General features: G+C 39.9%; 1 protein-coding gene across 5 annotated transcripts; it reads left to right on the top strand.

Moving 5' to 3' along the window:
- Positions 1-3,288: 3,288 nt before the first annotated feature.
- LOC306802361 (toll-like receptor 6) lies at positions 3,289-10,190 on the top strand. 5 transcript variants are annotated; one of them, XM_079306411.1, is made up of 4 exons: positions 3,289-3,811; positions 3,894-3,961; positions 4,659-4,714; positions 6,753-10,190. In XM_079306411.1, the coding sequence occupies exon 4, from the start codon at positions 6,843-6,845 to the stop codon at positions 9,258-9,260; it is 2,418 nt and encodes an 805-aa protein (XP_079162537.1). In that variant the 5' UTR covers positions 3,289-3,811; positions 3,894-3,961; positions 4,659-4,714; positions 6,753-6,842; the 3' UTR covers positions 9,261-10,190. The 5 variants fall into 5 exon arrangements, with proteins under 5 accessions (XP_079162537.1, XP_079162534.1, XP_079162535.1 ...); XM_079306408.1 differs by having other exon boundaries at positions 3,289-3,961; XM_079306412.1 differs by lacking the exons at positions 3,289-3,811; positions 3,894-3,961 and adding an exon at positions 4,088-4,177.
- The last annotated feature ends 1,695 nt before the right edge of the window (positions 10,191-11,885 follow it).

The following is an 11,885-nucleotide window of genomic DNA, read 5'->3' as shown; positions in this document are numbered from 1 at the left end:
GCTGGGCTTAGGCAAACATTCAAAACTGCTAAAGATGAAGACAGCAAACTTCCTCTTTGCCCCAGCAAGGGAAGATTGTTTGAAATACCAGAGCTAAATGACCATCAAACAGGAAGTTTCCCTTCCAAAATGTGTTTCAACATGCATGTGAGAGAAGAAGGGATATTACAGGAAAATCCTCATGTAGAATAGAATGTTTACATTTTGACTTATTTGTGTCTTCCATCATTAGCAAAAGGTTTTAATTTTGATGCTGCTTTTTGCTTGTGGTCTAAGTAGGCTGAGATTTCTTGACCTGAAGCCTTGAACTCTGAGTGACTGTTTATGACCTGTAGAAGGAAGGTCCAATTAAACACCTTTAGCTCTTTCATCCCACTTAGCCTCAAAATTAATATTACACACCTATTACCAAATTGCAGACATTTCATTCAGGACTGCAGAAATAAATGTTTTCTCTGCCTCCTCCTCCCCCTCCTACTACTGCTTCAGCATGTGACTCATTTAACCCTTAGAAAACTGAAGATGATCAGACAGCTTGTTTTGCTTCTCTCTTTTTCACAGCTGGGGACAGCTGGATTATGTGGTAACTTGCTTGAAATTTTTTTTCAAAAGCCTCAGAGTTTTAGGCCAGGAACCCTTGAATCCCCTGCAATAAAACTAACATCCTCTTGTTGTGTGTTGCCTTAAAAACTCATCTAGCTTCTATTGCCTGGAAGACAGAGAAACCCTCTGAAAGTCAGAGAGTGCACAAAGAAACCTTCCTGTTACTCATGTGGCAGCCATAGCCATTACCAGAAATTAAGGAGTGGAAGGTTTTAGCAAGGCAAGCAAGCTTTGTTTGCCTCTTTGGAAAGAACTTGGAACTGTGTGACCTCAGGGAAGCTGATGTTATGATAAGCAGAAGTGTGTAACTACTGTGTAAATACAGTTCGCCGGTATTACAGATTTCTGGATTCCAAAATCCTTGTGTGAATAAATTGGTAAGGGTGGCTTTTAATGAGCATGGGCATCATTTAGAAGTTGTACTTTGGAACCAGAAGCCCACATACTATTATCCTTTTTTTCCATGTGCCAAATAATTGATGAAACAGCTAAACATGCCACAGATTATTAGAGCTAGCATCTCTGATTCCACAAGAGAGAATCAATTTCTCAAGCTTGAATATGTCAAACAATTATCTCAGCCTCTGTCATACTCCCAACCCTTTCTATAAAACCAGATTTAATCCATGAAGAAATTTTTCTCTGTTCAAGGGGCCATGTATAGTCTCACAGCACATGAGCCAGTTTATCTGCACATTTTGGAAAGGGACTAACCTTTTCTGTGCAGCCTGGTGATGTGTGCCAGCATTTGGTACTGCACTGAAATGTTTAACTGCTGCTGCACTCCAGGTATCCAGAAAAGGGAATGTGCAAATGTTTTCTCATGTCAGATACTGTATCAGACCAGATTCCTGGAATTTGACTAGTCATCTTGGTGACTAGCAGGAATGCTATTTTTACATATGTACAAATGTCAACATACAAAACTGATAACATGGGAGTTAAACACCCTCCAAAACCTAAAAAATGTGAAGAATGAAATGGAAGTGTAAAAGTGTAAATGTTTTTATATATATTTAAGTAGTGTGTAGTATAAAGGAAACTGAACTATGGCAGACAGGGACACAATGTGGGCTGCTCTGCTGAGAGCTTGGCTCTGTAGCTTAAGAAATGTTACAAAACATCCTCACTGAAGATCAGCTGCAGAGAGTTAGAGGAAGGAAAGGCACTCAAGGGAAAATATGGGACTCTGTGGGAGATTCTGCTGACGGGAAGGTTCAAAACCTCTGTGAAACCCGTATTTTTACTCAGGGCTTTGGTTAGTCTGTGCTTTCTTTTGGAAATACGTGCTGAGTTTGACTATGATGCTCATTTGTAGTCACTGTTTTGTCAAGAGAAAGCAGTATTTATAACAAGTTAGAATATTTTGTGTTCTGCAAGGTGATTCTGGGTTACCAGTTTAATTTCCACAGCTTTGATCTTTGTGTCTATTTATACCAAAATAGGCTTGGGCATAAATGTGATGCAGTCTCTGCCCACTTTGACTTGTGGTGGCATTTAGTCTGTGTTTCACATACTTGACATACAGGTGACAATGACAATTACAGTTAAAGAGAAAGTCCTTGATGTGACCAAATGCCAGCTTTGCAAACCTGTAATTATTGTGTTAACTTTTCATGAATGCCTTGATGAGTTCCTCTGCTGTGACTATCCTTTAACACATGACTTGCTCATGTAAGTTCCCTTCTGCAGTTCTTGTCAGAGAGATTCTTCACACTTTTGGCATGGTGCTGGTCCTGAATAACTTTTCATACCCAGCCAAGGAGAGCTGTGGTTCCTCTCTGGGTAAGTAATAATGACATACAGGCAGAAGTGTGAAATGTGTTTTTGTGAACATTGATAGAGCAAACTGCAAAAACCCCAGCAGTGTAAAATTCAGAAATGGAACATAAACATATGTGAGCTGACTATGGAAAAGATGGTATGTAGCTGGTACATTTCAAGATGCATGAACAGAAATACAGTGCTTTTAGTTTTTGCCTGTAATGAAAAATTAGTAAATTTTGAAACCAGCCCCAAACAAAACTTTGTTGAATTGGTTAGTAAAAATAAATGATGCAAGGTTCCTAATGGTTTAACAGAGGTATTCAGGAATGTCCATTTTATTTTAACAAATTGCTAGTTTTTCTTTATGGCAAACTGTTCATTTTAATGTATTCTAAAGCTTCACAAAGATAGGTGGTAAGAAACTTAAACATGATATGACTAAAAGATGGTTTTAATAGCTGTGTGTGCACTAGAGTTAGTTCTGATGAAGGCTGATGGTGTATTTGATTTTATCCATGTAGGCAAGTTTTTTCTATTAATTATATTCGAAGTAAAGCTGCCACTGTTTTGCCTAATTGTGATATCATTGTTCTGCCAGCAAGTGCCATAGTCTATTCAGTATCATGGATTAATGCCTAGCAATAGATGTGTCTCTTTTAACTTGAAGTCTAGATGTTATCAGCTGGCAAACACTCTTGCTGCTTATTGAGAAACATTCACAACCCCTGGTCTTGTCTTGGGTCACAGATGTTGATTTTCTCCCAGGCTCATGTCCCTGTTCACAATGCTAACTAAATGGATGCTTTCTTGGATTCCTTCAGCCACAGATTGCCCTGTATTATCATACTTTTTGTGGCTTCATTATAGCTGTCTTGTCATAGGGGATATTCTCTTAATTTTTATGATTTTATGAAGGAAACCACAATGTGAGGTATTTTTGATAACCTTCTAGTGTAAAGATGATTAGCCTGCAAAGGTTTTTAGCTGTGTCAGTTTGCCCCTGTTACTAGCTTTTTTTCTGTCATCTCTCAGTATGCTGCATTAATTACTTTCCTTGATGAACAAAAAATTTTGGTAGGGCAGAGCTCTGCAAGAGATCTTGGTATGAACAAGAGTTGGCAGTGGGAGTTCTGCTTCCTTTTTTCTGTGTATGCAAAGAGGAGATGCAGTTGACTGATTTTTAGAACATCTGTGTAACATCAGAAGCAGACTTGAAATTAGAAATGCAGAATTATTTAAACAGTCTTGCCAAGGGAAATATTCTATACTACAGATAGGTTTATTTCCTCCTAAACCAGATAGTTATGTAAATATTACGGAAGTAAAAGTATTTTTAGTCAGAACTGTTAAAAGTTTCTTTTCATTATGCTCTTCATACCCTCATTGTAAAGCAGCTCCATTAATTCTTAGAGTTGAATAGCCTGTTCAAAAAAGTCCTCAGGTAGGTAATTATTGAGGAATTAGTATTTCATGTGAGATTCCCCACCTTGAACATTACATATGTTCGAAATTCTATTTTGAAGATGCTAACTATGTATGCAGAAAACTTTTGCTGGTTTTCCAACTTGAAGATGGATTCCATGCACAAAAGGTGGGTTATATTTGCTTCATTATTTATAATTAATATCTCTTTGCTTTATATATATATATATATATATATATATATATATATATATATATCTTGGACTTCTTCAAATCTCTGTTGCTGGTGCTTCTTTGGTGTTGGGAGATACTCTTGTATTTTTGAAGTTTCAGTGAAAACACTCATCTGAATTTCAGCAAAGAGGAAAGGGAGAAAAATAATTTGGTATGGCAGTTTTAATTCTCAGCCAACTCTAATTTAATACCATTCTAAGATAGTGTTGGAGGGTTAACCCTTGATCCTTACTATTGTTTTTCTAGACATATTTGCTATACTCTTTGGCACTCTCAGGGCTATAGAGTGTGGCTCGTCCTTTGTTGCAGTGTCTAGCATAGCATGTGCAGTAAATTAAAACTCATCTGGTGCCGGAACATAGACAGAGAATATATTTCTGTTTTTTTCTCCCTTTGGTACATTTTTTGCTTTGTTACTTACATCCTTTTTGCCTGGGAGGAAGTTCCTCCAGACAGTTCTAGATCAAAGTTTATTTGATTCAAGAGTTAGATTGTTTATCAGCCTGGACTCTGAAGAACAGAGCCAACTGCACTTTGAAGGAGCTGGGTCAGATTTCCTCATCTTGTTTTGTCTTGCAGTTGATTCTGTACTATGATCAACCATCCCAGCTTCATTTCTTTTGTGTTTTCAGATACCTAGCATAACTTTCTGAAGGTGTAATTTGACCTCTCACTGGATTCAATAGAGGTAGAAGTACTTTAGTGATTTATTCTTTTATTGCTTTTGGTGATGTTAATTGCATGTATTTTTACTTTACTTAATTAAGAAAAAGCTTGATTAAGCCTGATAGGAAACTTGGATGGTAAAGGTTGAGTTTTGATATCAGTTAGTCAAATTATTAGAGACTAACACACATTTTAACCTAGAACTGAAAAAAATGGGTTTTTGGTTTCTATTTAACAAAAGATTACATGAGGACAGAATTTTAAAACCTTGGGATTTTAGATCTTTTTCATAGAAAAAATCAGAATAGAAAGTAAAACTGGGGATGTTTGTCTCTTGAAACTGTTTATAAGTTGTTTATGCTTCATATTGTCTGTGTGCTTTGTTTAATGCTCGATAGCAAGAGAGTAATGTCCAGGTCATAGTGTTTCAGAAAAGGACTGATGCCTCTCCAAGTCCATGGAGGCTGTTGATAGGCATGACCAGACATCAATTCAGCTGGACTATATCCATAGAATCCTTTCCTCCTTGGGTTTTTGATACTTAGAACTACATTAATCAACCTCACTATTTTTAGAGAGATTCTTTATTAAGTTCCAATTGTAGGAAAGTGTAGGAAATTTCATAGGACACCTAGGAAATTCTGGAGTCTTTGGTAATGTCTAGTGTTTTCTTTCAGATTTTGGGTATCACTGTGTCATACATAGTCCAGTCGTGGTGTGGTATTACCATTAGTATGCTTTTGGTCAGACTGGTATTACAATATTCATTTGTATGGAGTGTGGAGGGTTGACCCTGGCACGGTGCCAGCTGTCCACCCAAGCCATTCCATCACTCCCTTCCTCAACTGAACAGGGAAGAAATTATAAAATGAAAGGCTTGTGGGCCAGAAAAGGGCAGGGAAAGATCACTCACCCATTACTGTTGTAGGCAAAACAGACCCAACCCAATAATTTAATTTACTACAATTTAATCAGAGTAGGATAATGACAAATAAAACCAAATTCCAAAACACCTTTCTCCCAGACCTCCCTTGTTCCCTGGGCTCAGTGTCACTTCTGAATGCTCTATCCCCTCTCTCAGTGGCACAAGGCTGCAGGTGGATGGATATCTGCTCCATCGTGGAGCTCCATGGGCTGCAAGGGCACAGTTGCCTCACCACAGGCTGCAGAGGAACCTCCAGCCCCAGGAACACCTCCTCCCCCTCCTTCTGCACTGACCTTGGCATCTGCAGAGCTGTTTCTCCCATATGTTCTCACTCCCCTCTCCCAGCTGCAGGTGCTGTTCCCCAGGGCGCTTTCCCCCTTCTTCACCACATTATCCCAGAGGCACTACTAATGTTGTGAATGAGCTTGGCCTTGAATCCAGCTGCTACTGGCTGGATGGGACACAGAGGAAGCTTCTGGCAGCTTCTTGCAGAAACCCGACCTGTAGTTCCCCTGCTACCAAAACCTCACCACACAAGCCCAATATAATGGACAGTATAATTCCTCCTCACAATTCTTGGCCTACTGGAAAAATGAAGACTCTTATGTCTTTTTTCTATAGCAAGGACAAAGCTGATAACCTGACCCTGAGAGGGTGCATGGCAATATCCAGAGTCTTTGGGGTGTGAAAAAGAATATCCTTTGAATGAAGAGGTTGTTTTTGCATCAGTTCCCATATGGGTTTTATTGGAGTTTTGTTCCCAAATGTGTGTGAACTTGGAATGTATAGGAACAGCAGATGTTGTTTTGTTCTCCTTTATTCGTAAATGCATCAATGTTAGTCTGTACCAGTTTTGTATTTTTTCATGATTGTTGAGAATTTTGTATTTTTTAACATCTATGTGTTTTTAACATACCAGTGGCATCCCACTCATTATTAGAGAATTTATTTATATTTGACAGAGTCAATAATTAGAGTTAAAAAATGGGAGTGAGGATGATTGATAAGAACTGAAAACAAGAGTATGTAAAAATAATTTTTATTACATAGATTTTATATTGAATTTATTTTCACAATAAAAAAGCAACTTCAACCATTCAACAGCTTCATTAAATTTCATGGTTTTTTTTCATAGGGCTGGACTCATCAGTGAGACATATTGAGCAGAAAACAAAGATATGCTTCCGTGTTTCTGTGAGAAAACAAGATAAAGCTGCGTAGCATAATGAGATCCCTCAAAAATATCTCTGTCTTTACTTATGCCTTTACATTCACACTGTGGAATAATATCCAACCAACTGTAGAAGATGAATTTATTGCAAATTATTCAAGCAGCTTGCTAACTTATGTTCCAAAAACTATTCCAGTCCATACTCAAGTATTAGATTTATCGCATAATAGGATCTCTGGACTTAGTGTCTCAGAATTTATTTCTCTTTCTGACCTTCGAGTATTAAATCTTTCTCATAATCTAATTATGCTGCTTGACTTTAGTGTCTTTATTTTTAATGAAAATTTAGAATACTTAGATTTATCTCATAATAACATTTCTAAAGTTTGCTGTCTAACTCTTGCATATCTTAGACATTTAGATCTTTCTTTCAATAAGTTTACTGCCCTGCCCATCTGTCAGGAATTTGGGTACATGTTTCATTTGGAGGACCTTGGATTAAGTGGTACGATGATACGAAGGTCAGACTTCAGGTATATCAAACATTTGGAGCTGCACACTGTCTTCCTGACTTTGGGAAACTTTTCACTGTATGAGCCTCAGAGTCTGACAGTTCTGACTACAAGGAACCTCCACATTGCTTTTCCAGAAAACCAAAACTTCAGTTTTCCGCTCTTGTACGATGGAATGTGCGCTTCAGAAAACTTAAAAATAGTTAATTTAAGATATACCTTGAGCTACAGAGATTTCCCCTCTCCACCTTTAATGCTTCTGAAGAAAATCAAGACAAAAGCTATCACACTTGATTCTGTGGACTTACAGTGGCCTATCATCCTGCAAATTTTCATGCTTATTTGGTATTCACCTGTGGAACATTTGACTGTGACAAATTTGACTTTTCGAGGACCAGTGGAGGAGCTGACTGAATATGCATTTCCAAACTTATTAAGCTCTGTGGAACAATTAATCTCTTCGAAAGGCTCCATGAAAGCATTAACTTTGGAGCATGTTCGTAATAAAGTTTATTATTTCAACCAGGAGATTCTATACAGACAATTTTCAGAGATGAATATTGCCAATTTGACAATAGCTGATGCTTATATGCCACACATGCTTTGCCCCAATAGGACAAGCTCATTTCAGTATATAAATTTTTCTCGCAATGCCCTGACAGATGAATTGTTCCAGAATTGTGGCACTCTCATGGATCTGAAATTACTTATTTTGAAGAAGAATAAATTTGAGAGCCTTCTCAAGGTAAGCTCCATGACCAGCCGTATGAAATCCCTGAAATACCTGGACATGAGCAACAACCTGCTGCGCCACGATGGAGCCAAGGAGCAGTGCCCGTGGGCTGAGTCTCTGACTGAGCTGGACCTGTCCTCCAACCAGCTGGCGGATGCCGTGTTTGAGTGCTTGCCAGCCAGTGTCAGGAAGCTCAGCCTAGAGAACAACCAGATCAGCAATGTCCCCAGGGGGATGGTGGAGCTGCAGCGCTTGGAAGAGCTGAACCTGGCCTCCAACAGGCTGGCTGACCTGCCGGGGTGCAGTGGCTTTCCATCGCTGCAGTTCCTGAACATGGAGATGAATTCCATCCTGACCCCTTCTGCCGAGTTCTTCCAGAGCTGCCCGAGGGTCAGGGAGCTGCAGGCGGGGCACAACCCGTTCAAGTGCTCCTGTGAGCTGCAGGCCTTTATCCGCCTGGAGAGGCGCTCGGGGGGGAAGCTGTTCGGCTGGCCGGCGGCGTACGAGTGCGAGTACCCGGAGAGCCTGCGAGGAACGCAGCTCCAGGACTTCCACCTGAGCCTGCTGGCCTGCAACACGGCGCTGCTGCTGGCGACAGCCCTGCTGCTGACGCTGCTGCTGGTGGCCGCGGTGGCCTTTCTGTGCATCTACCTGGACGTGCCGTGGTACGTGCGCATGACCTGGCAGTGGACGCAGACGAAGCGCAGAGCTCGGCACGGCCCCGCCGGGGATCAGGGCAGCGCTCTGCAATTCCACGCGTTCATCTCCTACAGCGAGCGCGATTCGCCGTGGGTGAAGAACGAGCTGATCCCCAACCTGGAGAAGGGCGAGGGCTGCGTGCAGCTGTGCCAGCACGAGAGAAACTTCATCCCCGGCAAGAGCATCGTGGAGAACATCATTAACTGCATTGAGAAGAGCTACAAGTCGATCTTCGTGTTGTCTCCCAACTTTGTGCAGAGCGATTGGTGTCACTACGAGCTGTACTTTGCCCATCACAAGTTATTCAGTGAGAATTCCAACAGCTTGATCCTCATTTTGCTGGAGCCCATCCCTCCGTACCTTATCCCTGCCAGGTACCACAAGCTGAAAGCTCTCATGGCAAAGCGCACGTACCTGGAGTGGCCGAAGGAGAGGAGCAAGCATGCCCTGTTCTGGGCTAACCTCAGGGCAGCCATTAGCATTAACCTGCTAAAAGTTGATGAAAACTTGTATGAGGAAACAGATTAAGAATATTTCTAATGGAGTTTCAATTGTTTATTCTTAGTGAAACAATAAATATGATTTCCGTTCATTGTAAATCTATTTAAAATTTTGTTACACAATTTTGTTTCTAACTAGTTGTCTGTGTTGCCTTCTAACTGTAGTCAAAATTCAATTCACCTCTTGCAAATCTCTTGAGATAGCAAATTGCAAATGAATTTGAATGTGGATTTTGAAATATGACTTGAATTATTGTAGTGCATCTTTCTGAGCCAAATAAAATCTGGAGCAGCTGGTATAGTCACATGGAAGAATGCTTCAGCTGCTAGATAGTTTGCAGAGCTGCTTTAGTCACAAAATTAAGATAGTTTTGTCAAAGGAGGTCTTCTGCTGAAATTGATTCATGTGAAAGAAAACTAAGGATCCTGAGAAGATGCCTGAAGTCCAGTGCTCAGAATAGTTGCCAAATAATCTTTGTTTAGATTTGGTGAAGATTAAAAGGATAGGATCCAGATACTGAAGTTTGTGAGCTTTGAACTTGGCAAAAACAAGGATTGAGCAAGGAAGAAAAGTTTTGTGGTTTTTTCTTAAGCAGAAGAAGAAAAAAAAAAGAAAAAAGGTGTGGTACTCTTCACTTTTTAGCTTGGCATTACAGCAAGGGAAGAGCAGACGGAGCTCTAAAACCATAGAGTCAGGATCTCATTTTGATCCTGAGAGATACCTTGACCAGAGGGGGTGGGAGGGCATCAGTAGGAGGACTGCTTTCATCATATTATCTATGTTTTGAGAAACTCCTGACATCTCTAAACCATGTTTCCCCCCCCCCCCCAGCCTTCTATTTTTTGCCTTCTCATCCATATATCTCACTTTATGCTTCTTATTAAATGAATCTGTCCTTTTCATCTGAAACCATATCTCTTGTAGCAGGGCTATTACTTGTGAACAGAAAGTCAATAATCAGTCTTGAGATAGCAGATAAGGCTTTACTGATTTAGAAGAACAAACTACCTTTACAAAATTTTCTTTCCTTTACAGAAATATTATGGGCCCTCTGTTTGTACTTATACTGTACTTTTAACTTCAAGAAACACAGCTGGGCTTAGGCAAACATTCAAAACTGCTAAAGATGAAGACAGCAAACTTCCTCTTTGCCCCAGCAAGGGAAGATTGTTTGAAATACCAGAGCTAAATGACCATCAAACAGGAAGTTTCCCTTCAAAAATGTGTTTCAACATGCATGTGAGAGAAGAAGGGGTATTACAGGAAAATCCTCATGTAGAATAGAATGTTTACATTTTGACTTATTTGTGTCTTCCATCATTAGCAAAAGGTTTTAATTTTGATGCTGCTTTTTGCTTGTGGTCTAAGTAGGCTGAGATTTCTTGACCTGAAGCCTTGAACTCTGAGTGACTGTTTATGACCTGTAGAAGGAAGGTCCAATTAAACACCTTTAGCTCTTTCATCCCACTTAGCCTCAAAATTAATATTACACACCTATTACCAAATTGCAGACATTTCATTCAGGACTGCAGAAATAAATGTTTTCTCTGCTTCCTCCTCCCCCTCCAACTACTGCTTCAGCATGTGACTCATTTAACCCTTAGAAAACTGAAGATGATCAGACAGCTTGTTTTGCTTCTCTCTTTTTCACAGCTGGGGACAGCTGGATTATGTGGTAACTTGCTTGAAATTTTTTTTCAAAAGCCTCAGAGTTTTAGGCCAGGAACCCTTGAATCCCCTGCAATAAAACTAACATCCTCTTGTTGTGTGTTGCCTTAAAAACTCATCTAGCTTCTATTGCCTGGAAGACAGAGAAACCCTCTGAAAGTCAGAGAGTGCACAAAGAAACCTTCCTGTTACTCATGTGGCAGCCATAGCCATTACCAGAAATTAAGGAGTGGAAGGTTTTAGCAAGGCAAGCAAGCTTTGTTTGCCTCTTTGGAAAGAACTTAGAACTGTGTGACCTCAGGGAAGCTGATGTTATGATAAGCAGAAGTGTGTAGCTACTGTGTAAATACAGTTCGCCGGTATTACAGATTTCTGGATTCCAAAATCCTTGTGTGAATAAATTGGAAAGGGTGGCTTTTAATGAGCATGGACATCATTTAGAAGTTGTACTTTGGAACCAGAAGCCCACATACTATTATCCTTTTTTTCCATGTGCCAAATAATTGATGAAACAGCTAAACATGCCACAGATTATTAGAGCTAGCATCTCTGATTCCACAAGAGAGAATCAATTTCTCAAGCTTGAATATGTCAAACAATTATCTCAGCCTCTGTCATACTCCCAACCCTTTCTATAAAACTAGATTTAATCCATGAAGAAATTTTTCTCTGTTCAAGGGGCCATGTATAGTCTCACAGCACATGAGCCAGTTTATCTGCACATTTTGGAAAGGGACTAACCTTTTCTGTGCAGCCTGGTGATGTGTGCCAGCATCTGGTACTGCACTGAAATGTTTAACTGCTGCTGCACTCCAGGTATCCAGAAAAGGGAATGTGCAAATGTGTTCTCATGTCAGATACTGTATCAGACCAGATTCCTGGAATTTGACTAGTCATCTTGGTGACTAGCAGGAATGCTATTTTTACATATGTACAAATGTCAACATACAAAACTGATAACATGGGAGTTAAACACCCTCCAAA

The sequence above is a fragment of the Erithacus rubecula genome (assembly GCF_903797595.1).
Source record: "Erithacus rubecula genome assembly, chromosome: 5".
Classification (NCBI taxonomy): Eukaryota; Metazoa; Chordata; class Aves; order Passeriformes; family Muscicapidae; genus Erithacus; species Erithacus rubecula.
This window is presented reverse-complemented; position numbering and strand designations above follow the sequence as displayed.

What these genes read in the sequence shown, in the direction of transcription:
- LOC306802361 (XM_079306411.1), top strand. Translation starts at nt 6,843, where the DNA reads ATGAGATCCCTCAAAAATATCTCTGTCTTTACTTATGCCTTTACATTC.